The sequence below is a fragment of the Arvicola amphibius genome, chromosome 17 (genome assembly GCF_903992535.2).
Source record: "Arvicola amphibius chromosome 17, mArvAmp1.2, whole genome shotgun sequence".
In the NCBI taxonomy this organism is placed as follows: Eukaryota; Metazoa; Chordata; class Mammalia; order Rodentia; family Cricetidae; genus Arvicola; species Arvicola amphibius.
This window is the reverse complement of record NC_052063.2, coordinates 30,409,007-30,435,047: the sequence shown is the minus strand read 5'-3', so window position 1 is coordinate 30,435,047 and position 26,041 is coordinate 30,409,007. Positions and strand designations below refer to the sequence as shown.

Below are 26,041 nucleotides of genomic sequence, written 5' to 3'. Positions count from 1 at the left end.
ATATGGCAAAATTTTAACAATTACATGATAATAATTTTTTATATTTGCTACCTAGTCAGTTGTAATTTCATTATAAAGTGAGAAGCTATATGCTTTCATATATTCAATACAAAAAAAATAATGTTCTATGCATTACTCTATGAAACTTACAAAATTGCATTTGTGGTCATATACAGCTTAGAAAAGAAATTTTGTTCACTAAATAAAGGTTTTATAAATATCACTGAGAACATTTACCACCTAATATTTTTTGTACAACATCTTTCACATCTTTGTTTCTTAGACTATATATTAGAGGGTTCAGCATGGGTATTATAAGTGTGTAGAACACAGCTACAATCTTGTTTTTCTTTGGGGAGGAGATGGACCCAGGCTGGGCATACATGAAGAACACAGTTCCATAGAATAAACTCACCGCTGCTATATGAGAGCCACAGGTGGAGAAGGTCTTACTCCTGCCGTGGGTGGAGGGGATCTTCAGGACAGTGGAAAGAATGTACCCATAGGAAACCAGAATGATAGTTGTACTGGAGACGATGATGAGACCAGAGAGAATAAACATTACATTCTCATTCACAAAGGTATCAACACAGGAGATCTTAATCAAAGCTGGGACATCACAGAAAAAGTGGTCCAGCCTGTTTTCTCCACAGAAATGCAAGCTGAAGGTAAATCCTGTTTGTACCATGGAGTTGATGCATCCACAAACGTAAGAGCCAGTTACCAACTGAATACATACCTTCTGGGACATGTGCACAGGATAAAGAAGAGGAGAACAAATGGCTGAGAATCGATCAAATGCCATGACAGCGAGAAGAAAGCATTCAGTTGTAGCAAACAAAGCAAAGAAGAAGAATTGGGTGGCACAACCATTGTAGGAAATTTTCTTTTCACTTGTCAAGAAGTTGGCTAAGGTTTTGGGAGCAATGACTGTGGAATAGCAGAGATCCAAATAAGACAAGTTTCTAAGGAAGAAGTACATAGGTGTTTGGAGTCTGGAGTCCATCTTAATAATCATTATCATGCCGACATTCCCTACCACAGTGACCATGTAGATCATCAAGAACACCAAGAATAAAAAGACTTGAAACTTTGGAGGGGTTGTAAATCCCAAGAGAATGAACTCGGTTACCTCTGAGTAATTCCTCTTCTCCTCACTCTTCATAACTAATATGAAGATAAAACTTGAAATGGCAAAAAAATAAACATAAGAGTCAGGATTTTAGTAAAAATAACTGCCCAGTCAGCATGGAAGCACACTTACCTTGCTCATTTTACTTTATAAACATCAAGGACATAAAAAATATCCCCATTGAGTTGTTTAATCCAGTGAGGGTTTTTCATTATACTCAACCTGTGATAAATACAAATTGGACCTCTAAATTCTATTGGGAAAACAGAAATTCCAGACAAATGTCTGGAATCAGGAAGTTTTGTTTTGAATTTGTCCCTTGATTCTATCACCTGTTTACTGCCATTAAATTTTGTGACCATAAAAGGTTGAGATTTATTAGATACATCATAATCTTTCTAGAATATATAACATGTGAAGAATTGCAATTATATTTGAATAAATTTTGAGCACATATTAAATTGTTATTTGATTTAGCTAGTTTTATCGACAAAATAAAAAGTAACATATATCATAACACACATGTGTATACATACACAGTTTTATAGATGAGAGGGAGTCTCTCCAGTTTAGACAATTTTATCCTTACACAATAATTTCATGTTATTATTTCCTTTGTTGTTCATTCATAAGATGATTTAAATGCTTGAAGGCACAACTTAACTGCCAAAGACATTCACCATTTTTCTTATATTTCCTAAATGCAATAAAACAAGACTCTCATTTTGCACTCCCATCTCTCCCTCCCTCTTTCTTCTGTTTTTTATTTTCTTTATGCATTAATTCACTTTTTATTTCCTATTATATCCTTAATTCTTTCTTTTTTCAAACTATCCTTCCTCCTTTCAATCTTTATTAATAAATAAATGCAAGTAGAGTTTTCTTAACTCTTTAGCAAAGAAATTCTCCTTTTAGAAAGAACCCTAATTATATGTACAATGATACATACACTTGTAAAATGAGAAGATAACACAAGACACTTAAAATATAGCTGCTATTTAAATAGTAAAAGTAAGGATTTAGGCAAGCTTCAGTTATCTTCATTTAAACATATACTGTTACCATTACAGCATATTATTAAGTAAAATAAAGCGTAGACATAAAGAAAGGAAGAAAAGTTTTTTCCAATCTATTATTTAGAAAATTAAAATATTAAGAATAGTTTTAAGTGACTTAGGGCCACTAGAGTGAGAAACATGTTTGTCTACTATTCAATAATCTATCACAGAGTAGAAAAGAATGTGTGTAAACAATAGTTCAGTCACATGCTGACATGCTGTGAAGCTGACTTTTAAATAGCATAATCATGTGCATTAACTTACAACATCTTTACTTATGCCAAAAATGTCTCAGAATTACTCCTCTTGGTACTACAATCACATTATGAAATTTTCATATGCTAGCACATTTTGAACCTTTGGGGTATATATATCCAGAAAGAAATTCCCCATGAGGATGGAAATCAAGGAGCTGGGCAGGCAGTGCCTCTATATAATATCCCATGGAGATCAAAAGGCTCTATCATCATTAAAATATTTGTGCCATGATGCAAAAACAGAAAAGAAACAAAAGGAAAAGAGAATGAAGGAAACAAGGAAAGGAGAAGGTTATCAATTGGTGAATTCATCAGACCTTTGGGAAATTAAAAGCGCTCTCTGGAGAACATGATAACTGACTTTCTTCACAGAAGAAACTAATGACAGAGATACAATGTGACAAAAGGCACACTTGGACTATATTTTTTATAGTCCTGATTAACACAGAGAAGTTCAATAATATCTGGAGCGATTATAGATTTATATTTATAGAGCCACTTCTTGTGTGTTTGTGTGTTATATTCAAGTGTGTAAAAAAGTGGGGTGGAATGATAACAGAGCCAACGGGAACTTGTTAGGGTAGGATTAGTTGCATTTTAAAGGGGCGTGGTCGGTTGGCAATTGGAATTAACCAAAATAAATGTTTTATTATAAAACATTCAGCTTTAATAAAAGGAGGAAAAGGGAAAAAACATACAAAGCCAGAGTTCCAGCGAAGCGCAGGAAACAAAGAGGAGGCAGGCCGCACACCGGCAAGATTTTAGAAGTAAATATTAGCCTAAGGGGGACACGCCTTACAAACAAGGTGATTGGCTGGGCTTCCCCTTCAGCATTTAGCGCTAAAAAGGTTTGCTTAATTATTTTTAAAACAAAATTATAGTTGCCAGGGTCATAACGAGATAAAACAGGAGATGCAAAATAATTAGAGTGATTCTGGGTGATGGAGTTGCCCAAAAGTCATTAGACAATGGCCGTTGTTCATTAAACGATGGCCGCCCTTCTTCAGAAGGACCAAGAGCACAACTGGGTCCCATACATGTGGGCGATATGGACCCTGGGACCTGTTTGGATAGTTTAATTGTAAAAATGACTCCATCCTCATCTTTTTCCTTATAGAGCCTTAAGCCCCAGGAGTACCCAGACAACCAGGAGGTGGCCTGCTTTCCCTTAGAGGTAAATTGAATCTTAAGAGCATGGCACCATCCCTTGGTCTTCGGGTTGGTAGCTTTGCAGGCATCCGGGGTGGAGAGTTGTGTGGAGGGGTGCGAGTAATTTGCCTGAAGAGAGACAGAATCCCAGGAGGAATACGGCTTCCAGTAAGTATCACCAGTAGTCTCACACCCCCAAGATTGACAGTAAAAATCTCCCTTCCCTCCACACTGGTGGAATAATGAACGATCTCTATGGTATCCTGGGCATACATACATAGGGTAAGCCGTAAGGACAGATCTAGCAATTTAGTTGGAGCACTTGGGCTTGCCTGATCTTAGGACAAGTATCCCTAATTCTATGGCTCCAGCTGAGCCTCCCCCCAGGGTTTGACCGGAGGAAGGCATGCCTACCTCTGGAGCTGCGCTCTGATTGAAAACGTGCTCTATTCCCCAGGGGACCCCAGATCCCAGGCCTAGTTTGCAGAGTTCTGGGTATAAGATAGGCCACCAGTCCTCGTGTGGAACCTGGGAGGTACTCCAAATGATGTCGCTTCATTCATTGATTACCATCCAGGTATGATTAAGCGGCTGATGGAGTTGGAAGGGAGAGCGTTTGGGTTTTTTTTTTTTTTTCTGTTTTTGTTTTTTGTTTTGTTTTGTTTTGTTTTTCTCCTTTCCTGGACTAGACTAGGATGTTATATTAACCTGCCTTATCAGCCTTTCAGGAAGCCAATGAGGGTCTTCTCCTGTCTGACCATAGACACACGCAGATCCTCGACCCCAGATTAGGACTGGGTCGGGTCCTTTCCATTGTGCTGTTAAAGGGTCAGGCCACTTTACCATGGCTTGACATTTTTGCGTCTCAGGGTGCCACAGACAATCTGCTGTAGATCTTTCATTTTTGTCCAAAGAAAATTAAGGACAAAAAGAGCATGATGTAAAAGATTTCGAGGAGCCCCTCGTGGGTCATAGAGGTCCCTCTCCTTAATTTATGAAGCATAGACTTTAAGGTCTGATGGGTGTGAGGGCCACCAGATAATCTAAGTCTGGGCAGGTCACCCAAAGGAAGTTCTTTACTTCCTCCAACCATTATCACCTGGGACTCTGGCCATTGATGAATTTCAATAGAGGCTGGAGTCTCAGTTGTTTACCCTGAGACCATGCCAGGCTGCAGGAGAAACCACAAGCTGAGATCACCCGACCCCCACCCAAGAACAGACCATTCAAAGGAAATTCCCTCAATTCCAAGCACTGTAGATAGAAACACCTGCCAGCCCACAGTCACCAGGAAACCCTAGACGAATGTCAGCCAATCAGGGGTCTTAAAACCTCAGAAACCCCTCACCCCCACCTTTACTACTATAAAACTCTATTCTAATTGAGCTCGGGGCTCTCCAGTTATTCCAATACATTAGACTTGCAGAGAGACCGAGTTTGCATACTTTGCTTTTACATATGGGACTCTAGGTTTCCTTGTTGGCTTGCAGGGATTGCGGATTTGGGCATAAAAGTGGGCATGTTCAACAATGCCTTGACCTTGAGGATTATAGGGTATACCAGTAATGTACTTTATATGAAGGTGTTGGCAAAAGGACTGGAAGTTTTTTTCAGTGTATCCTGGACTATTGTCAGTTTTGATTACCTTAGGCTTGCACAAGACAGAAAAACACTGCAGGGTGTGAGCAATAACATTTCTTGAGGCTTCCCCTGCCTGGAGTGAGGCAAATATGAAGCCACTTAAAGGTATCAATTGTGACATGTATGTATTTGAGTTTGCCAAATTCATTTAAATGGGTGACATCCATTTGCCAAACCTCATTGGGGACTAGTCCCCGTGGATTAATCCCTAGATGTGGAAGGGAGATCGAGCAGTCAGGACAATTTTAAACAATTTCTCGAGCTTGATACCTGGTAATTTTAAACATTAGGCAGAGGGTATGAGCATTAAGATGATGAAGAGAATGGGTCTAAGCTGCCTGGGGAACAGAACCTAGAAGAACAGGAAAAAACTAGCTGAGTAGCTGTGTCAGCCAAGGCATTACCTGCAGATAGGGGACCAGGAAAGTTTAAATGAGCCTGGAGGTGGCCAATAAAAAGGGGGTGTGACCTTGTAACAATCAGGGAGCACAACTGGGAAAATAGGGGAGATGAATTGTTAGTGGGTTTTATAAAAGGAACTGTTTCCAAAATTGGAACAGAGTGGGCAACATAAGTCCTATTAGTATACAAATTAAAAGGCTCGAACGGAATGCCTGGAAAACCTTAACAACAACGACAGAGTTCAACAAGTTGTGCTGAAGTATATGGGGAGGGGTGAGGGGTGGCAATCCCATCTATCACATAGGCAGCAGTTCCATTTGCCGAGCCATCAGTAAACACTAAGGGGGCCCCTTTTATGGGCTGCGAGGCTGTTACTTTTGGAAACACAAAAGAATGTATCCTAACAAATTGTAACAGAGGGTCACTGGGGAAATGATTGTCAATTGTGCCAAGGAAGGAGGAGCAAGGGACAGGCCAATTGTCATCAGTTTGGAGCAGCCAATTAAGCTGATCCCATGTATAAGGTATAACCAGGGAATCAGGGTTTTTTCCAAAGTATTGGTGACTCATTTCCCTTCCTTTTATGATCATCTGAGCAACTAGAGATGGATAAGTGGCTAACACCTTTGGAGGAGAAGCAGGCAAATGGACCCAAAGCAATGAATGGCATCTTTATATATATTTAGAGGACTCGTGCTGCCAAAAAACACCTGTAGGGGCATGGGGTGTGGCACAGATGACAAACAGCAAGGGCTGAGAATAGAAGACCTGGAAAAGAATTTGGCTTTGAATTGCCTTGTTAATTAAGGCAAGAGAAGTCTGAGCTTCAGGGGTGAGCTTCCTGGGGGATAAAGGGTCTGAGTCCCCCTTTAGGATAACATTGAGGGGAAGTAATTCATGAGTGGTAAGCCTTAGGTATGGTCTGAGCTGAAAGACCTGGATAAATCCAGACACCCCCCCCCCCCCAGCAGAAAAAAATAGAGCCAAAAATCTAAGCAGGGAGAGAAGAATCAGAAATCTAGGATTAACCGGTTCAGTTTCAGGAACTAGCTGAAGATAAAGTTAGATTGTAATCTTGAGTATAATCTTGAGAAACAGGGAGTTGCCCCCTTGTGGTCATCACTGGTATTTTCGGAATTTTCTGTGACGCCCTCTCTACCCCTTTCAGATTACTGGGCTGTGGTTTCTTCCTTTACTCAGGGTAACCCCTTCTTCCTGTTACTCAGGGTCGAACTCCTCCCCTGCGTGGGTTATGAGTCTTGGCCCCAGTGCACTGGTTCCTGTCTCATGGAATAAACCTTGTGTGATGGCAGCAAGGACGGTCTCTTGTAAGTTACTGGGGGGAGGGGTCGTGTTATCCTGAGACTTGAGTGAGAGTCTCCCCACACTGGGGGTCTTTCATTTGGGGGCTCATCCCAGGATTGGAGACCACCCTCATCTCCGAAGACCCACTTGGAGGTGAGACATTGTCTGTGTGTCTATATCTTTGTGTGCTGGTTGAATTCAGGTTCAGGTTCTGTACTTTCGGGTTTACAGTCGCTCGTGTCTCAGAAGGAGATGGAGGGAGTGATCAGCAGACATGCTAGATCACCAACTGCCTCCCTGGGAGATGTTCCGGGAGGTGAGAAGGGACCCAGGGACACCTGGGAGATTCCCATCTGGGTGCTGATGAGGATACGGAAGTTCTCCTGGATTGGAGGAATTATGTCCTCTCAGCCGTCTGTATTTCTGGAATGGTTTTGTCTGTCTCGGTGGAGGCAGACATTTGTTTGCATGTCTTGCGTGTCTTCAGTCTTTTGTTTTGTCTTTCTTGTGAGTTTGACGATTGGGACAGACTGTTACGTTGACTCTGGATCAGTGGTTCTGTCTTTCTAAGTTTTGTTAGCCTTTGTCTATCTTTGGTCTCTGTTTTGTCTCACACGCAGGTAGCGTGTTCAGTTCTCTGGTGAGATATGCAGGTGGCGTTTCTCAGTTCTGTGGTATAACATGTGAGTGGCGTAGTCAGTTCTCTGTAGAGACAATGCGTGGATAGCCGTCTCATTTAGAAAGCGGGGTGGGTCACACCCACGAAGCAGCTTGAAGCTGTGTCTTTGGTTTGTTTGGCGCCTTTGTCCTGTATGTCTGTATAATGTGTGTTGTGCTTTTGTCCTGACTTAGACTGATGCTGACGTACTCAAATCATGACTTTTTTGACTTTGATATTGTGACCACTTACAAGACTTTAGAGATAGGGCCATAAGCATAGGGGTATATTTCATTAAAAAAAAAAAAAAAAAAAAAAAAGTCAGCCTCGGCCCCAAGCACATAGCTGCGAGGCAGTATGCTTATATGGATGGCTGGGCTATTCAGCCTTGCTGTTACAAGGTATAGAGGCTGCCAGACACAGTCGTAGAAGGTGGATGTACCCCAATAGGATTTCAAACACTAAACAAAAAAATCTGAGGGTAATCCCTATGGCCTAAAGAGGTTAATAATCTTTTTTCCCCAGTGCTGCATACCACCCTGGTCCGCCAATGCTGATGGATGAGTTCCCTCCACCTGCCCTGGGAGCTGCATGTCTCAAACCTTTGGTCAAAGCTGACCAAGGCTTGGCTCCACCAGTGAAGAACTCTTTCAGATCCTATGGGTTATAAGTATTATAAGTATCTGTCATCATTTATAGGGGCTGGTTACAAATTATTGTTGGTTAATGGTAGAAAAAAAGCTATTGCTGGTCTCAAATGTTTCACACTGGTACAGGATTTTATATGCTGTTGTTTACAAATTATTGTTGGTTAATGTTAAATAAAAAACCCTATTGTTGGTCTCAAATGTTCCACACTGGTACAGGATTTTATGTGCTGTTCTTGTTTAAAATGTAGCCATACATCCCCACTGAGAAAAACCACAAGAAAGACTTTGGTAAGAGTTTTTATGTTCTCTAAAAGGCAAGAGAGATTTTTGGTATGTTGTCTAAAAAGCAAGAGAGATTTTGGATAAAAAATGTGTAAATAGATATGGGCCTTATCTAGTTCCCTGTGTATGTTTTCAAAGTCAAACTTAAAGCAGGTAGGGAGCAACTGACAGTCTATCACCGCAGGGCTCTGCCATCTGTGTTTCTTAAGCATTTAAAGGAGGTTTACAGGCGTTATACTCCCTTTGACCCAACCTCTGAGGGTCAGCGGTAGCTATGGCCTTCATAGGACAGTCAGCATCAGATATTAAGAAAAGTTACAGCGGTTAGAAGGGTTTCAGGATTATATCTTGCAGGATTTGGCTAAGGAGGCAGAGAAAGTGTTTCATGAGCGAGAGACCGAGGAAGAGAAAAGGGGGGGGGCAGGAGGCAGAAGAGAGAGAACCAGAGGGATCATAGACAAGAAAGAAATTTGATAGAATTTTGGCAGCATAGGTAGGAGAGAAGGGAAGACAGGACCTAGACAGATAGAACCTGGGCAACAGAAGACCAAAAATAAGTGAAGATGGACAGAGGCACCCCTTGGACAAAGAACGATGTGCTTATTACAAAGAAAAAGTACATTGGGCAAGAGAATGCCCAAAGAAGAAAGGAAGGGTCCCTAAGGTACTGGCTCTAGAAGAAGATGATTAGAGGGGACAGGGCTTGGACCCCCTCCCCCGCGCCTAGGGTAACCTTGACTGTGAAGGGGACCCCTATGGATTTTCTAGTGGACATAGGGGCTGAGCACTCTGTGCTGAAACAACCATTGGGGAAGCTAAAGAAAAAAAAGACTATAGTAATTGGAGCAACTGGACAGAAACAATATCTGTGGACCACCTTACGAACTGTAGATTTGGGGAGAGGACAAGTGACTCATTACTTCCTGGCTATCCCTGAGTGTCCCATGCCTTTATTAGAAAGAGACTTGTTAACAAAGTTGAAGGCCCAGATCAGGTTTACTCCAACTGGCTGAAGGTGATTAAAGCCTTTTGTTGACTGAACCAGTGGCCTTTGCTCCCACTGCTGTCCTCAATGCCACTACCCTACTGCCCGAGACTGATGACACCTCATCTACCCATCACTGCACTGACATTTTGGCAGAAGAAGTTGGTACCCAAAATGATCTGAAGGATCAGCCTTGGCCTGGAAGTCTGAGCTAGTATACAGATGGCAGCAGTCTCATGGTTGAAGGTAAGTGGAAGGTGGGAGCAGCAGCGGTGGATAGGAAGCAAGTAGTCTGGGCATAGCCTCCCTGAAGGATGTTGGTGCAGAAAGCCAAACTTGTGGCTTTGATACCAGCTCTACAAAGGCAGAGGGAAAAGTCTCAACATCTACGCTGACAGCAGGTATGCTTTTGCCACTGCCCATATACACAGATCAATATACAAAGAGAACTGTTGACATCTGCAGGAAAAGACATAATAAAATAAAGAAAAATATTTTGAGCCTCCTTGAGGCCATACATTTGCCAAAAAAGGTAGCCATCATACATTGTCCAGGACACCAAAAAGCTCGAGATGCTGTGGCTAAAGGAAACCAGATGGCAGACCTAACTGCTAAACAGGCGGCCCAGGGAACAATGATCCTGGCAGTCAAAGAACATAAAGATTATCATGATATCAGTGAAACCAACTTTAGATACACCCCCGAGGACTATCAAGTTATGGGCAAATTAGGACTGGTAAAGAAAACCCGATACGGGGCAGTAGAGACAGAAGGAGGAAAACCAGTCCTCCCACAAAAAGAAGGGCACAAGAATTTTACCAACTTACATTACCTGACCCACTTGGGGGCCAAGAAACTAAAAGATGTGGTTAGGTCCTCTGACTATTATGTTATAGGACTCTCTGACTTGGCAGAAGAAGTAGTCAAAAGCTTCAAGGCCTGTGCTATAACGAATGCAGGACACTCCATATAGACTTCGGGGAAGAGGCTCAGGGGCAAACGGCCTGGGGCCTACTGGGAAATAGATTTTACAGAAATTAAGCCAGCCAGATATGGTAACAAATACTTATTAGTTTTTATAGATACCTTTTCAGGCTGGGTAGAAGCTTTTCCTACCAGGACTGAGACAGCCAATGTGGTGGCAAAGAAGATCATATAAGAAATCTTCCCAAGATTTGGGATACCCAAGTTAATTGGGTCTGATAATGGACCTACCTTTGTTGCCCAGGTAAGTCAGGGACTGGCCACCCAACTGGAGATCAATTAAAAATTACGTTGTGCTTATTGACCCCAGAGTGAGGTCAGGTAGAAAGGATAAATATAAATTCTAAAAGAGATCTTTACAAAATTGGCACTAGAGACCTGCGGGAATGACTGGACAGCCCTCCTTCCCTTTCCCCTGTTCCTGGTTTGGAACACCCCAGGGCAATTTAAACTCACCCCTTATGAGATTCTATGCAGAGAACTGCCACCGTTCACTGAGTCAGGTGGAATGTATAATCCTGATACTATTCTTTCTAGACCTTTATTTTTCCCACCTAAACGCCCTTGAAATGGTAAGATGCCAGATCTGGAAACAACTGAAAGAAGTATGCATCTCTGTCTGGATCCACGCCTCCCACGTGAAGCAAGCTCCTGATTGCAGTATCTGGGGCTTTTGACAACATTACCAGTCAAGAGGCATATGTTTGGGGGACTAATCATAGGTTGACTCTTACTGAGGTTATGTAATGAGACTCTTAAGAGCCCTAAGACTCCTGACATCAGGTATTCGGTTCCCAGTTTAGATAAATGGTGGGCTTGTAATATAGGCCTGACACCTTGCATGTCGACATGGGTTTTTAATAACACCAAAGATTACTTACTGTGTGTTTGTACAACTAGTATCTAGGGTCTTTTATCATCCAGCTAACAAGCTTGAAGATGAGTTTGACAAGCACCCAATTCACTTTTGACGAGAACCTATTTCTCTGACATTAGCAGTAATCCTGGGCCTCGGGGCAGCTGCCCTAATACGGGCCCCTCAGTACTTTAATGAATTAAAATAATTACCTTCATTAGAGAAGGAATAAGTGCTGTTCAGATTTTGATGTTATGCCACCAATATAGTGCTTTACAAGGTCAATAAGATACTGAAAATTAGTTCTATGATTAGAACTAGGTACTTAAAGAAGTGGGGAGATGAAAGACCTGGATAAATCCAGACCCCCACCACCATCAGCAGGAAAAAATAGAGCCAAAAATCTAAGCAGGGAGAGAAAAATCAGAAATCTAGGATTAGCCGGTTCAGTTTCAGGAACTAGCTGAAGATAAAGTTAGATTGTAATCTTGAGTATAATCTTGAGAAACAGGGAGTTGCCACTTGTGATCATCACTGGTATTTTTGGAATTTTCTGATGCCCTCTCTACCCCTTTCAGATTACTGGGTGTGGTTTCTTCCTTTAAAAACCGCTTCTCCCAGTTACTCGGGGTCAAACTCCTCCCCTGCATGGGTTATGAGTCTTGGCCCCAGTGCCAAGTTCCTTTCTTGTGGAATAAACCTTGTGTGATTGCAGCAAGGACGGTCTCTTGTAGGGTTACTGGGGGCAGGGTGTTATCCTGAGACTTGAGTGAGAGTCTCCCCATACTGGGGGTCTTTCAGAGTCACTGAATATGTCCCAGCAGCTTTTGAAAATCATTTAAAGTATGCAGGTGGGAGGTGCATAATTGAATCCGTGGCATCAAGACGTGCTGCTGATAAAGCTCATATCCCAGATATGTAAAGGAATCAGCAATCTGGACTTTATCAGGTGCTATCTGAAGCCTTCTTTGTGATAGGCTATGGGCCAAGCCTTGAAGACAATTAAAAAGTCAGTCTTGACAAGTGTCAGCCAAAAAATGTCATCTATATAATGAAGAATATAAACAGAAGGCCACTTGGTTCTTATGGGGTCAATGACCTATGCTACAAACTTTTGACATAAGGTAGGACTATTTGATATGCCCTGTGGCAATGTCCTCCATTGACAATGGGGCATAGGTCCCTAAAAATTAATCTGAGAGACACTAAATGCAAAGTGAGGTTTATCCTCAGGATGCAGGGGGATGATAAAAAAGCAGTCCTTAAAGTCTATGACAATTTTAAAATGTCCAAAAGAAATAGCTACTGGGGATGGGAGGCCTGGTTGAAGAACTCCCTTAGGGAGCATAGCTTTATTTATTGCTCTTAAATCCTGTAGCAGCAGCCATTTGCCAGATTTTTTTTCTTAATAACGAAAATGGGTGAATTCCATGGGGAACTAGTGGGCTGTAAAAGTCCTGCAGCAAGCTGTTACTGCACTAACTCCATTGCTGCCATTGTTTTTGCTCTGGTTAAGGGCCACTGATCAACCCAGAGGGGATCGCTCATTATCCAGGTGATCTTATCTGCATGGGGTGCAGGAATATCAATGACCCTTAGGAAAAAGACAAAGGAGGGGGAGCACCCAGTCCCGCTTTATCTATTTTCTGTGGCACAGAAATTTGTTCCTCAATACCCTGGGAATGTTTGCCCAGTCCCTTTCCTGGGACAAAAACCTGTTTAAGCATCTGTTTAGTAACTACCTCATTGGGGCTGCACTTTATAACATTCATCTGTGTAAGTATATCATGACCCCAAAGATTAACAGGTAGTCCAGGGACCACAAAGGGAGTCACTGAGTGGGAATTTCCTTCTTCATCAGTCCATGTTAGGACCTGGGAACTAAGTTTAGGGTTGGAAGTCTGACCAATTCCTTTGAGGTGAGTATGGGAGACCATTAGGGGCCAAGAGGGGGGCAATCTTTCTCAGAGATGACTAGCATCTGCCCCTGTATCTAGGATCCCAGAAAATAATCTACCATTTAAATAAAGTTTAAGTGAGGGGCGATTAAGTGAAATCTGTTGAATCCAATAAGCATCAGAGGACCCAGGGGAATCATCTGAGCTATTCTTTTTATAGTATCTGTCATTAAAGTGTTGGAGCGGGAGGAGAAGGAATTGGACCAGACTCTCGCTGGCTGGGATAGTCATAACACCGGATCTTACAGAGGCAATGATTTTTAATCTCTCCAGTGAAATTATTATCAGTGACCCCAGAAGCGATCTAAAGCCCTCCTAAAACAGCACTAGCTCTTCCTAATATGAGCCCAAATGTCTCAGCAGGCAGGGGGCCATAAATTCCAGTCCCTAGCACCTGAGCACCTGTCTCAGGGGTTAGTACTGCATGGGAGGTGGAACAGAGGTCCAGCCGTGCGCTGTTGGCAGTTGCTAGTCAGAGGTCTGAAACGGTTCTACTGTTGGCTGAGCGGCACATGGACTGGTCTGGTGAGGGGGGTTGCTTGATGGACAAACCTGACAGCCCCATGGATTGTCCTTTGAGTGCTGTCCTGGAGCTGGCCCCTTTGGGAGTTTCCCTGCAGCTTGGATGGCAGGCACTGGCCTTGAACACCTGTCTTAGATCTGATTTCTGAAGCCCAGTGCTTTTCTTTACAGCATCGTGGGCAGAGAGAGGTAGGAGGAGGGCGGTCTGCCACACTGGAGCGGGGAGCAGTGCATTCCCTAGAAAACTGGCCAGGCTGTTTACAGTTAAAACATGCTTTGGGCTGAGAGCCTATTCCAGCACAGTGAAGAGCCGCTCCTGTGGCCAGGCCACATGCATGAGAAGAGACAATGCCAGAACGAGTTTAACATAGAAAGACTGCCTCTCTTATGGGAGCGTATAGCTTCCTGGCAGACGGGGTTGGCATTTTTAAAGGCTAGATGTTTTATGAAAGGACTTTCGTTTTCTCCACTTCAAAAGAGCCTCTCTGTGGCCTCACTTAGCTGACTGGCAAAATCACTCTAGGGTTCTTCCAGGCCTTGTCTAATCTTTTCCAGGAAGGTTGTAGCAGACGCCTTAGTGGGTAGTTGTTGCCACGCCCTCAGACCTGTTTGTTGAATCTGAGTTAATAGACCTGGGCAAACCACAGGCTTGAAACTCATTTGTATTATAAGGATTTTCCCCAAAAAAATTTTTGCAAGGTCCAACTAGATGATCTTTTTCTCTGATTATGGAGTACTAGCTGCCTGCAATTCTCTGTAAATTCAGTCCTCCATAAAAATATAATCTCCTTCTGTAAGTGTGGCTCGTGTTAAACGATTCCAATCATTGGGGGTTAACCATTTGTCGCTGCAACTCTCTAATAATATTAAGGTGAAAGGCACAATGGGTCCATAATTTGCGACAACAGCCAGTCTACCCAGTTTTTCACTGATTTCAGAAACACTCAGGCAAAGTATGTACATTGCCCCTGACATAAGACAAGATGATGCCATTGATTTTGAAAATCTTCTTAATAACAAGCATTCTGCAATTCTATGTTCTCCCCTTACCTCCAGATTTATAAAACTCAAGCTACATGCTTTTCCCCAAGTGTGCTGCTGCAATTTTACTGAATTCATGTTTTCATTATATAGTATTCAAACAAAGAACAAATCAGAAGGTCATGTGTCATCAGTTGGCACAGTATGAGAACTTCTCTTAGTCACATTATCAGGGGCGGGTGTTAGACACAAAACATCCTTGGAAAAAGAAATCTTGTCCTTGGGAACTTAAGCTTCAGACAAGTGGGGCACTCTATGCTGCTTTTCGGACCTTGAGTCTCTAAGATTAGCACTCAGTGTTTCAACTAACTTTGAGTTATGTCTCACGGTTAATACTTCAAGGCCTTGAGAAAATGAAGAGGCCTGAAATGTCATGATTCCACTCCAAGGCCCCGTGGGAAAGAAGAGGCCTGATATGTCACGATTTTACTTCATAATTTACTCATCTTCTCCTATCATGAGCTCTTTCTGTTTTAGGGTATCCATAAGTTCCCCCAGAGAGCGAGCCAGAGTCCAATATGTCCTCAGTAGTTTGGTTATTATCGGTAATGTCCTAAAACATCTTGATCTGCTGGCAAGATAAAAGAACTACACAGAATACAGAAACAAAGAACAGAAAGCTCAGTACGGTGCCAGGGCCAGCGATGGCGAGTTTGCTGATTCAGAATCATGACTGTGGCTGATTGCCAGGGAACCGCCTGGGGCTCAGCTCCTGGGAGCACAGACCCCAACCCTTCAGCGTTGTTCCACCTTAGCGGCATTTGTCTGCTACACAGGCGTGACAGCCGTAGGCGTAGCAATATGTGGTATTTACATAGGGACATTTATTATTGGTTAACCATTCTCTCCTGGGAAGACTTGAGCAAATGTCTGTTCATACCAGATACGGCACTGGGGAGAGACCAATGAAAAGTTTCCACCTAAATCTGGCTTGGGTGAAGAGTGTTTTCATTAGAATTAATTACAACATCATGGATAACTGAAAGGCAGATGCAGGCCTAAAAAGTCACCCTTCATAGTGACAAATCATGAGACCATATCAGAACGTCCTTACCCAGTAACCCCCACCAGAGACTCACTCCTTGTCAAGGACTCTCACTAGTTTTATACCCTCCAGGAGGGTCTTATGAATTTTGTAACTTTCTACACTTGGTGAATGTTGGGGGAAGTTACTTGTTCATTTCCTGAACACCTAGACTCTTGAAATAATCACACAGAAATCTGTATTAATTGCAATACTGTTTGGGTAATAGTTTTAGCATATTTCTGGCTAATCTTATATCTTAAGTGAACCCACTCCTATTAATCGCTGCATTGCTAAGTGGCTGTGGCTTACTGGCAAGTTTTCAGTGTCTGTCTCCTGCAGGCAGCTACATGGCTTCTCTTGACTCTGCCTTCCTGTTCCCAGCATTCAGTTTAGTTTTCCATGCCTAGCTCTACTCTGCCCTGTCACAGGTCAAAGCAGCTTCTTTATTCATTAATCAATAAAAGAAACACATATACAGAAAGACTTCCTACACCAGGTGAACATAGTAAATTTTGTGAAATTTCAGAGCATTGGAAATTTTCTTTAGCTTCCTTTGATGATGCTCCTTCCTCCATCCATAGGGAAATGTTTCATTTCAAAGGAAGTACCCACCCACAATCTGCCTTTTCCTCTATCTCTTTCATTCTTTTTTGCACACTTCTTGAGCATGAAGGTCCCTGAGCCCTGAAAATGTGATATGAGATAATAAATTGGCTTCTTCCATTAATGCTTGGACATTAGGCCACTGTCACAGAGTCACTTATTTCCAAGAGCTTGAACAGTTATGAGTCGTTGCCCTGAATAAGTAGTTTATCAAGACTAAAAATAACAGGGATCTATAGGTACAAACACAAATGCTTACAGTGCAGTTTGTCGAGCATACCATATCAATTTTTAAAAAAATAGCTATGTTCTTGTCTCTGTGGTATGACTTTTTCTCCATAGGTTTTTGTCCTCTCCTGCAGAATCTGTAAAGCAGGCTTTAAGTCTAATCATAAAGCAGTTTGCTGAATCCATACTAGTTTGTCAATACTGTACCATTGATCTCTCATGCATGATATGTTGGCAGTGTAGCATGCAGGGTCCATAGCCATTCAAGACTGTGAGTGAACATTAACACAATGAACCAAAGTATACTCTGGAACTAAGAAAGTTAGCTAGCAGATACCACCCACTTCCATCAGCTTGATTTCTTTACACCCTGCAACCAACTTACAGTATCCTAAACAATATTGACTTACTCTATAGTTTTGACATGGCAGCAGTGACAATAGCCTTATGGTTTAGGAGGCCTCCCTAATCAGAAATCATAGGGAGGTAGCTTATCCTAACATTGAGATTTCAATCTAACAGCATTATGGCTCCTTGAAGTGCTTTTTCCCCCACACATATATGGTGCCTTTGTTAAAATTCTTCAACTATTTATTGTCCTTCCTGAACTTCCAAATTTATATGACACTAAAAGGATAACATATAATGAAAATAAAATTTAAAAGAGAACAACAGAATCCTTAAAAATTCTCCATCTTCCATTGCAAGCAAGTTCCAATTAGTTTTGTTATTCAGTAGGTGATAAAATAATAAGATAAAGCACTAGCATGGTTCTATATAGCATGAAAGATTCCATGACTTGAATGAAACATTACTCAAAAGATCGATGTTGGGGGTCATCAGTATACATGGGTATATTACCACATCTAGCATTCCCTGATTTGTTCTTTTTCATGGGCCCTCATTCTGGGATTTAGCTATTGCTGTAGGATTGCTACATATCTTTTTATTCCTAGTACTCTTAACTGGGCCAGTTTCACTATTCAGTCAAACTTAAGCTCAGAGAGGAGTGGGGCTACAGTCTTACATCTCCATTAGCCACATGTAGCTGCTATGTGCAAAGGTGCTTCAGGCTAGGTGAACATTCTTAGCCACCAATATGTAAGATATATTACTTAGAAGATATGCACACAATGTGCTTTTTGGAGGATAATTGCTTAATCTTTGTAGACTGAATTGTTATGCCTGTGTTTCTTTTGTGAACAGTTGATGGGCTTCATTCAGAAGTTTTGTGGCACATCACTTTGCTCTCTGCCAGTACTTTCCTTAAGACACCTTGTTAAATTAAAATCTCTCCATATTTACTTTCAAGAGATCTAGATGAGCACTGTTGTTATCTCTTTTGCCCCATGTTCTTTCTCTACAGACTTCTTTTTTTTTTAAATTTTTTGGTTTTTTTTTTTTTTCGAGACAGGGTTTCTCTGCAGCTTTAGAGCCTGTCCTGGAGCTAGCTCTTGTAGACCAGGCTGGTCTCGAACTCACAGAGATCCGCCTGCCTCTGCCTCCCGAGTGCTGGGATTAAAGGTGTACGCCACCACCGCCCGGCTTTCTCTGCAGACTTCTTTATGAAACCAATTTAAATGAGGGCCCAATTCAGCCAGATCTTTAGAACCTCTTCTGCTTCATAAACATCATACTCAGTTGTGGGATTCTGCAAATCTAGTAACACACAATGCCAATCCCCAGGTCTCTTCTACATCAACAACTCCATGAAAACTCCTCTGTGAATGGAGCATCGACTGCTACAGCATATATATCGAGTTACCTCAGTATGATGTTTCTTCTTCTATTGTCCTCCAATTTCTTCTATTCATGGACTCAGAGAGAAATAGCCAAATGCTCCTTGACTACTATACCCAGTCTGTCAGGGAATGAGTTCCCTTTCACTGCTTCAGGTTATGGATCCTGTCTCAGGCAGGGAAGTGCAGGCTTATTACTCTGTTTCTCTGCTGCCATAGCACTCCGAGCCCCTTTTAATCCTAGGTCTCTCCAACCTCATAATACGGGCTTCAAAGCATTGTTTCATTATTTGCTTATTTCTTGCATAATTAAAGCAGTCCAGATACGGAGTATTCAATGATTACCACAGTTTTCTATCCGTGTTAGACCTAAATGGTGTACTCTATCATTTCAGTTCTGCCTTCAATGTCTGGTGCTTCCAATGAGTTCCAAGTGTTTGGATCCCAGGAAGGAGGACTTAACACATTTCTAATTTGTAGAATCTTGCCCTTGCTTTATGATAGCTATCTATAATAAACAACAACCAATACTCCCTTTTCATTATTCTTTCTTACAACATTCCCTGACAACTTCCTGGATAAGGATGAAGCATCCCCATGCATTTTTCCTATGTAATTCATCTCTTGCATAGCTAAGTTTTTCAGTTTAGGATTCTCTGCCTCAGGGCCATGTCTTAATGTCCATGGTAAAGGTCATGAAACAATTGCCAGAATTTGATTGCATTCCCATCCCTTACATACTTTCACTAGCCACAATAGACTGTGATTCACACTCATTGGGTGCTATCCCTGCACTAAAGAAATGGTCCCCATGCAGCTACCATGTTCTTCATAGAGCAAGATAGTATGGGACTTCCCTGAAAATACAGTGGATCTTTCTTTGTTGCATTGCATATCACCCATCACAAAGAGTATCTAATTTCCACCATAGCAAGAAGGCACACCATTTCATAGCATATGGGGAACTGTAGACATATACAGACTGCCCCACTGAACACTTTGCTCTCAAATGGATCAATCTCAATCATGTTTTGTCAGCTCACTCAGGATCCAAAGAATTGGTCCTTGAAATTTAACCTTGGGTCAAAATGTTGGTCCCTCTTTGGGTACCAAATGTGTTTTGGGACTTCTCCTGTGGAGACATGAATAAATGTCGACTTATCCCAGTGATTCCACGAAAATCTAGTTTTTAGACGAATTAATTTATTTGAGGATATTTATAGAGTAGATACCACAAAAGGTTTTTAAATCATCTTAAATTCACCCTACTCTCATTGACAGCTCATAAAAATTACAACGATGCAGCATTCTGGTTGATGTGTGGCCAGCTCTACTAAAGGGAGTCTTATCTCCACAGCAGTTTTTACTGTTTCATGTCTTTGGAATTCTGAACTCCAAAGCCTATTAAGTTTCCTGAACTTTCTGGGTCATTTAAGTTTCATTTAATTTATAGAGTCCTATGAACTGCTCTCCTTCCCACAAGAAGACATCTTTAAATTAAAAGAAAATAGCTATAGAGTATCTTATCTAATATAATACTTTATATTAAAAGGGGGAGTGGGAGAAAATACAGTTTGACAAAATACTATTGCTACATATTTGTGTGAAGAAATGCTTCACATAAACTGTTTTATCTAAGAAAGATAGTTCCTAGAATATAAATGTGGCCACTTGGGCCACAATAAGTTTTTCATCCAAATTGTATGCATGATCATGCTTTCATTTAGCCACCACCACAGAACCTTTGAACTTATAATAAAAAAGAGTATCATATACACATATGAAATAATTTTAACAGTTACATAAGAATAAATTTTTCTATATGCTGCCCAATCAATTGAAATTTCATTATAAAGTGAGAAGTTATATGTTTTCTTATATTCAATATAAACAAAATAATGTTCTTTGCATCTGTACTAGAATTATTACTCTGAAACTTACAAAATTGCATTTGTGGTCATATACAGCTTAGAAAAGAAATTTTGTTCACTAAATAAAGGTTTCATAAAAATCACTGAGACCGTTTACCACCTAATATTTTTTCTACAACATCTTTCACATCTCTGTTTCTTAGACTATATATTAGAGGGTTCAGCATGGGTATTATAAGTGTGTAGAACACAGCTACAATCTTGCTTTTCTTTGGGGAGGAGATGGACCCAGGCTGGGCATACATGAAGAACACAGTTCCATAGAATAAACTCACCGCTGCTATATGAGAGCCACAGGTGGAGAAGGTCTTACTCCTGCCGTGGGTGGAGGGGATCTTCAGGACAGTGGAAAGAATGTACCCATAGGAAACCAGAATGATAGTTGTACTGGAGATGATGATGAGACCAGAGAGAATAAACAGTACAATCTCATTCACAAAGGTGTCAACACAGGAGATCTTAATCAAAGCTGGGACATCACAGAAAAAGTGGTCCAGCCTGTTTTCTCCACAGAAATGCAAGCTGAAGGTAAATCCTGTTTGTACCATGGAGTTGATGCATCCACAAATGTAGGAGCCAGTTACCAACTGAATACATACCTTTTGGGACATGTGCACAGGATAAAGGAGAGGAGAACAAATGGCTGAGAATCGATCAAATGCCATGACAGCGAGAAGGAAGCCTTCAGTTGTAACAAACAAAGCAAAGAAGAAGAATTGGGTGGCACAACCATTGTAGGAAATTTTCTTTTCACTTGTCAAGAAGTTGGCTAAGGTTTTGGGAGCAATGACTGTGGAATAGCAGAGATCCAAATAAGACAAGTTTCTAAGGAAGAAGTACATAGGTGTTTGGAGTCTGGAGTCCATCTTAATAATCATTATCATGCCGACATTCCCTACCACAGTGACCATGTAGATCATCAAGAACACCAAGAATAAAAAGACTTGAAATTTTGGAGGGGTTGTAAATCCCAAGAGAATGAACTCGGTTACCTCTGAATAATTCCTTTTCTGCTCACTCTTCATAGCTAATAAGAAGATAAAACTTGAAATGGCAAAAATAAAAAAAATAAGTGAAGAGTCAGAATTTTAGTAAAAACTCCTGCTGATTCAGCATGGAAGCACACTTACCTTGTTCATTTTACTTTACAAAACATCATGAACATAAACAATCTGTTGTTTTATTAAAGTCTTCTCATTGAGTTGTTTAATCCAGTGAGGGTTTTTTTTATTATACTTACCTGTAATAAATGCAAATTGGACCTCTAAATTCTATTGGGAAAATAGAAATTCCAGGAAAATGTCTGGAATCAGGAAGTTTTGTTTTGAATTTTCCCATAGATTCTATCACCTGTTTACTGCCATTAAGTTGTGTGACTATAAAAGGTTGATATTTATTGTATACATCATAATCTTTCTAGAATATATAATATATGAAGTATTATAATGTAAATATATTTGAATAAATTTTGAGCACAAATTAAAATGTTATTTGGCTTGGTTAGTTTCAAGAAAATAAAATGTAACATATCATTACACACATATGTATATATATGTGTGTGTGTGTGTGTGTGTGTGTATATATATATATATATATATATAGAGAGAGAGAGAGAGAGAGAGAGTTTTATAGAATAGAGGGAGTCTCTCCAGTTTAGGCAATTTTATTTTTACACAATAACTTCATGCCATTAGTTCCTTTGTTGTTCAGCCATAAGATGATTTAAATGCTTGAAGGCACAACTTAACTGCCAAAGACACTCACCATTTTACTTATATTCCTTAAAAGCAACACGACAAGACTCTTGCTTTGCACCCCATCTCTCCCTTCCTTCTTCTTCTGTTTCTTATTTTTTTATTTATTAATTCACTTTTTTCCTATTTTATCCTTCATTCTTTTTTTTCAAATTATCCTTCCTCCTTTCAATTTTTACCCTCCTTTTAGAAAAAGCCCTAATATACCCTTGTAAAATGAAAAGAAAACACAAAACAATTTAAATATAGTTATTTAAATAGTAAAAGTAAGATTTTAGGCAAGCCTCAGTTATCTTTATTTAAACATATACTGTTACAATTGCAGCATATTCTTAAGTAAAATACAGCATAGACATAGAGAAGAGTTTTTTTCAACTCTATGATTTAGAAAATTAAAATATTAACAATAGATTTAAGTGACTTGGTGTCACTAGAGTGAGAAACACGCTTGTCTACTACTCAACAATTTATCACGGAGTATAAAAGAATTTGTGTAATCAATAGTTCAATCACATGCTATGAAGCTGACTTTTAAATCACGTAATCATGTGCATTTACCTACAACATGTGTATTTATGCCCAAAAATGTCTCACAATTGCTCCTGTTGGTACTGGAATCACACTATGAAATTTTCATATGTACGCACGTTTTGAACCTTTGGTGTATACGTAATAGCTGACCCTCTTGAATACAAAGGTTGACAACTATATAACTGATCAATGTTCACAGTAGAGAAGTGATAAAAATCACCTCTAGCAAGGACTATTAATTAAAAAGCTAAGTTTTCTTTAAATCCATAGTTTACACTAACGAGTTCCTAATTTTAGCAGAATTTTCAAAACATGGGTTAGAATTGAAAGCTAAGTCAGGGTGCAGATAGGAGAATTTTTCTTATTCTCTTGGTAAACACTAAGTATGCTTAAGAAAGCACCAAACGTGGATATAAACAAACCTTTCATTAACCAGAAGCTTTTCCACAACACTGATTGTCATTCCTCAATGTTCAGTTCCTGGTTCAGATTTGCTGGCGTTAGCAAACAGTAGCAACATTTTTAGATAATATCCTAAGGTCATGTTGGATGAACGTACAATTGTCTTGTATTATTTCACCAATTCAGTGGCAAGTAGGCCTGGAATGAATCCAGAAAGAAATTTCCCCATGAGGATGGAAACCAAGGAGCTGGGCAGGCAATGCCTCCATAAAATATTCCACGGAGATCAAAAGGCTCTGTCATCAGTAAAATATTTGTGCCATGAGGCAGAAAAAGAGAAATAAATGAAAAGAAATAGAATGAAGAAAACAAGGAAAGGAGAGAGAAAATTATTAATTGGTGAACTCATCAAACTTTTGGAAAATTAAAAGAGCTCTCTAGAGAACGTAACTGATTTTGTTTAAAAATTTTCTGTGCCTTTTACCTAAATATCTTCTCCTTCCATTATACCTATTATTATAGCTTTGAGATTTTCAATGGCTTATATCTCCTGGATACTTTTTACCTGGTTGTTTCTAGGTTTAACAATTTCTTTGACTGTATGATTCATTTCTTCTGCCTTTGTTTTCAAGGCCTAAAATTTCCTTTTCCATTTTATTCATCAGTTGGTGAGGTTTCCTTCTGAAGTTTTTTTTATTCGACTTCCTGATATTTTTATTTTGAATTCTTTTTCTGGTTAGCTTTTTTGGTCTTTTTATTTATTGTTCTGTCGTTCAATACATATCCAAAGCATCCTCCTCTTCCTCCCTCCTCCCAGCTCTCCCCAACAACTTGCCTCTCCCCTAGATATACTGCTCCTCTGTTTCCCTTCAGAAAAGTTTCGGTGTCCAATGCCCCAACATAAACTATTTCTCTCTGGACCAGCATGGAGGCATGGGAACAATTGAGACACAGTTCACACAGCAATATTGGAAAGAAATCTCAGGGTTTATTCAAATCCTGAAGATCACCCAAGTTTATTATTTAAACACCTTTTATCCCCCAAGGTAAACTAAGGGTGAAATTCATTAGCATTGTGTTTCCAGGGTAGCAGGACTAAAGTCATGTCCTTGACACCTCTTCTCAGGCTATCTACATAATTGCAAAGAAAGGAGCAGCCTTCTGAAGACTCTTTTAGCTTCTCTGTTGCTATTGTGACTGATTACTGATATAATGCAGAAAATAAGTGGCCTGTATAATATTGCCCCACAGAAAAGAACAGGCTTCAACAGAACATGGCATAACAAGATGCAATAAGACTAGGCACAAACCTCATATCAAGGCTGGACAAGGCAATCTAGTAGGGCAAAAGGGATCCCAAAGTCAGAGGAAAAAAAGAGCAGAAATAACGTCATCCCCACAAAACACAAAAAAATAACGACCATAACATATATGCAGAGGTCCTAGCTCAGGCCCATCATGGTTGTGTGACTGTCACTTCAGTTTCTGTGTGCCCATAGGAGCCCTGCTTAGTTTATTCTGTGGGCCATGTTCTTTTGGTGTCCTTGACCTCTCTGGCATCTATAATCCTTCCCCTTCTGAGGGGCTCCATGAGGTCCACCTAGTGTTTGCCTGTTGATGGAGGAGTGTCTATGTGTTACTTTCATTATTAATAAAGAAACTGCCTTGGCCCTTTAAGAGACAGAAAATTAGGTAGGCGGAGTAGACAGAACAGAATTGTGGGAGAAAGGAAGCAGAGTTGGGGAGACGCTTCAGGCAGTCGCCATAGTCAGTCGCCATGCCTCTCCTCTCTGAGATGGATGCAGGTTAAGATCTCTCCTGGTAAGCGACCACCTCGTGGTGCTACACAGATTACTAAATATGGGTTAAAGGAAGATGTGAGAATTAGACATTAAGAGGCTGAAACTAATGGGCCAGGGAGTGTTTAAAAGAATACAGTTTCCATGTAATTATTTTGGGTAAAGCTAGCTGGGTGGCGGGACACAGCCCGCCGCTCCATGTACAGCTTGGAGCTTTTCATTTGCTTTCATCAGCTGCCAGAGGAAGCCTCTCTGAAGACCATTGGGTTAGGCACTGATCTTTGAGTATTACATTACCATTAGGTAATGGTAGACTACCATTAAGAATTGTGTCTTTGATTTTTTTTTCTAGTTGTGTTTGGTTCTACCCTAGGCTCTCAGGTTAGACAAGTCACTCTCACAAGCTCTGGGCCACCACTGCTCCAGTATGTTGTGCAGAAAGGACAGGTTGTAGCCTGGTTTGTATCTGGGTTAGTGTTCCAGGCCTACCACTGAAAGTCTTGCGGGTTTCAGAAATGACCAGGCTCCAAATCCTCCATTACTAGGAGTTCTTTCTAGGGTTACACACATAGAATAGTGTCCACTAACTAGGTTTCCATATCATCCCACAAATGCCCCCCAGTTCCAATTGTTTATCCCCTACTCTCTCCCTTAGTCTTCCCTGTCCAACCTGATCTCTCCATTCCCACCCACCCCAAGTCAACTCACAAAACCTATTCTGTTTCCCCTTCCCAGGGAGATCCATGCATTCCTCCTAGAACTCTCTATTGTTTTTCTATCAGCACAGTGGCTGCACCTGAATCTGCTGCTGTTTCAGTCAATAATCGAAGCTCCATAGTTACTGGCTCACTTCTCACCCTGGAGGGACAAAAAAGTTCCACCAGATCTGCCTCCTGCTACTGCCACCAAATTTTTTTGTAATTAAATCTCTATAGTTCTATTCATCAATAAGACTTGGGAGTCTGAAGTTGAGGTAAAAACAGGCCATCTCATAGAGATTGAGGAGCAAGTAGCTAACCTTCTCTCTTCATCCGGCATCTCAAAAAGGGAGCATCATTCCTCTCTACCAAGCCAAAAAAGACCATCACCGTACTCCAAGTCCCTCCCTACTATTTCCTGTGCTTCTCTCTTTTTCAGACTAACTCTG

The 26,041-nt window shown here is 40.8% G+C and overlaps 2 protein-coding genes across 2 annotated transcripts; both read right to left on the bottom strand.

The window, feature by feature from the left end:
• Positions 1–220: 220 nt before the first annotated feature.
• LOC119803605 (olfactory receptor 12-like) lies at positions 221–1,165 on the bottom strand. The gene has a single exon (XM_038315029.1). It carries the CDS (start codon positions 1,163–1,165, stop codon positions 221–223), a length of 945 nt encoding a protein of 314 aa, XP_038170957.1.
• A 19,323-nt stretch (positions 1,166–20,488) lies between these two features.
• On the bottom strand, positions 20,489–21,433 carry LOC119803625 (olfactory receptor 12-like). The gene has a single exon (XM_038315040.1). It carries the CDS (start codon positions 21,431–21,433, stop codon positions 20,489–20,491), a length of 945 nt encoding a protein of 314 aa, XP_038170968.1.
• Between the last annotated feature and the right edge of the window lie 4,608 nt (positions 21,434–26,041).

Bases quoted from the DNA above. Each gene is read 5' to 3' on its own strand.
- LOC119803605 (XM_038315029.1), bottom strand. From the start codon at position 1,165: ATGAAGAGTGAGGAGAAGAGGAATTACTCAGAGGTAACCGAGTTCATT.
- LOC119803625 (XM_038315040.1), bottom strand. From the start codon at position 21,433: ATGAAGAGTGAGCAGAAAAGGAATTATTCAGAGGTAACCGAGTTCATT.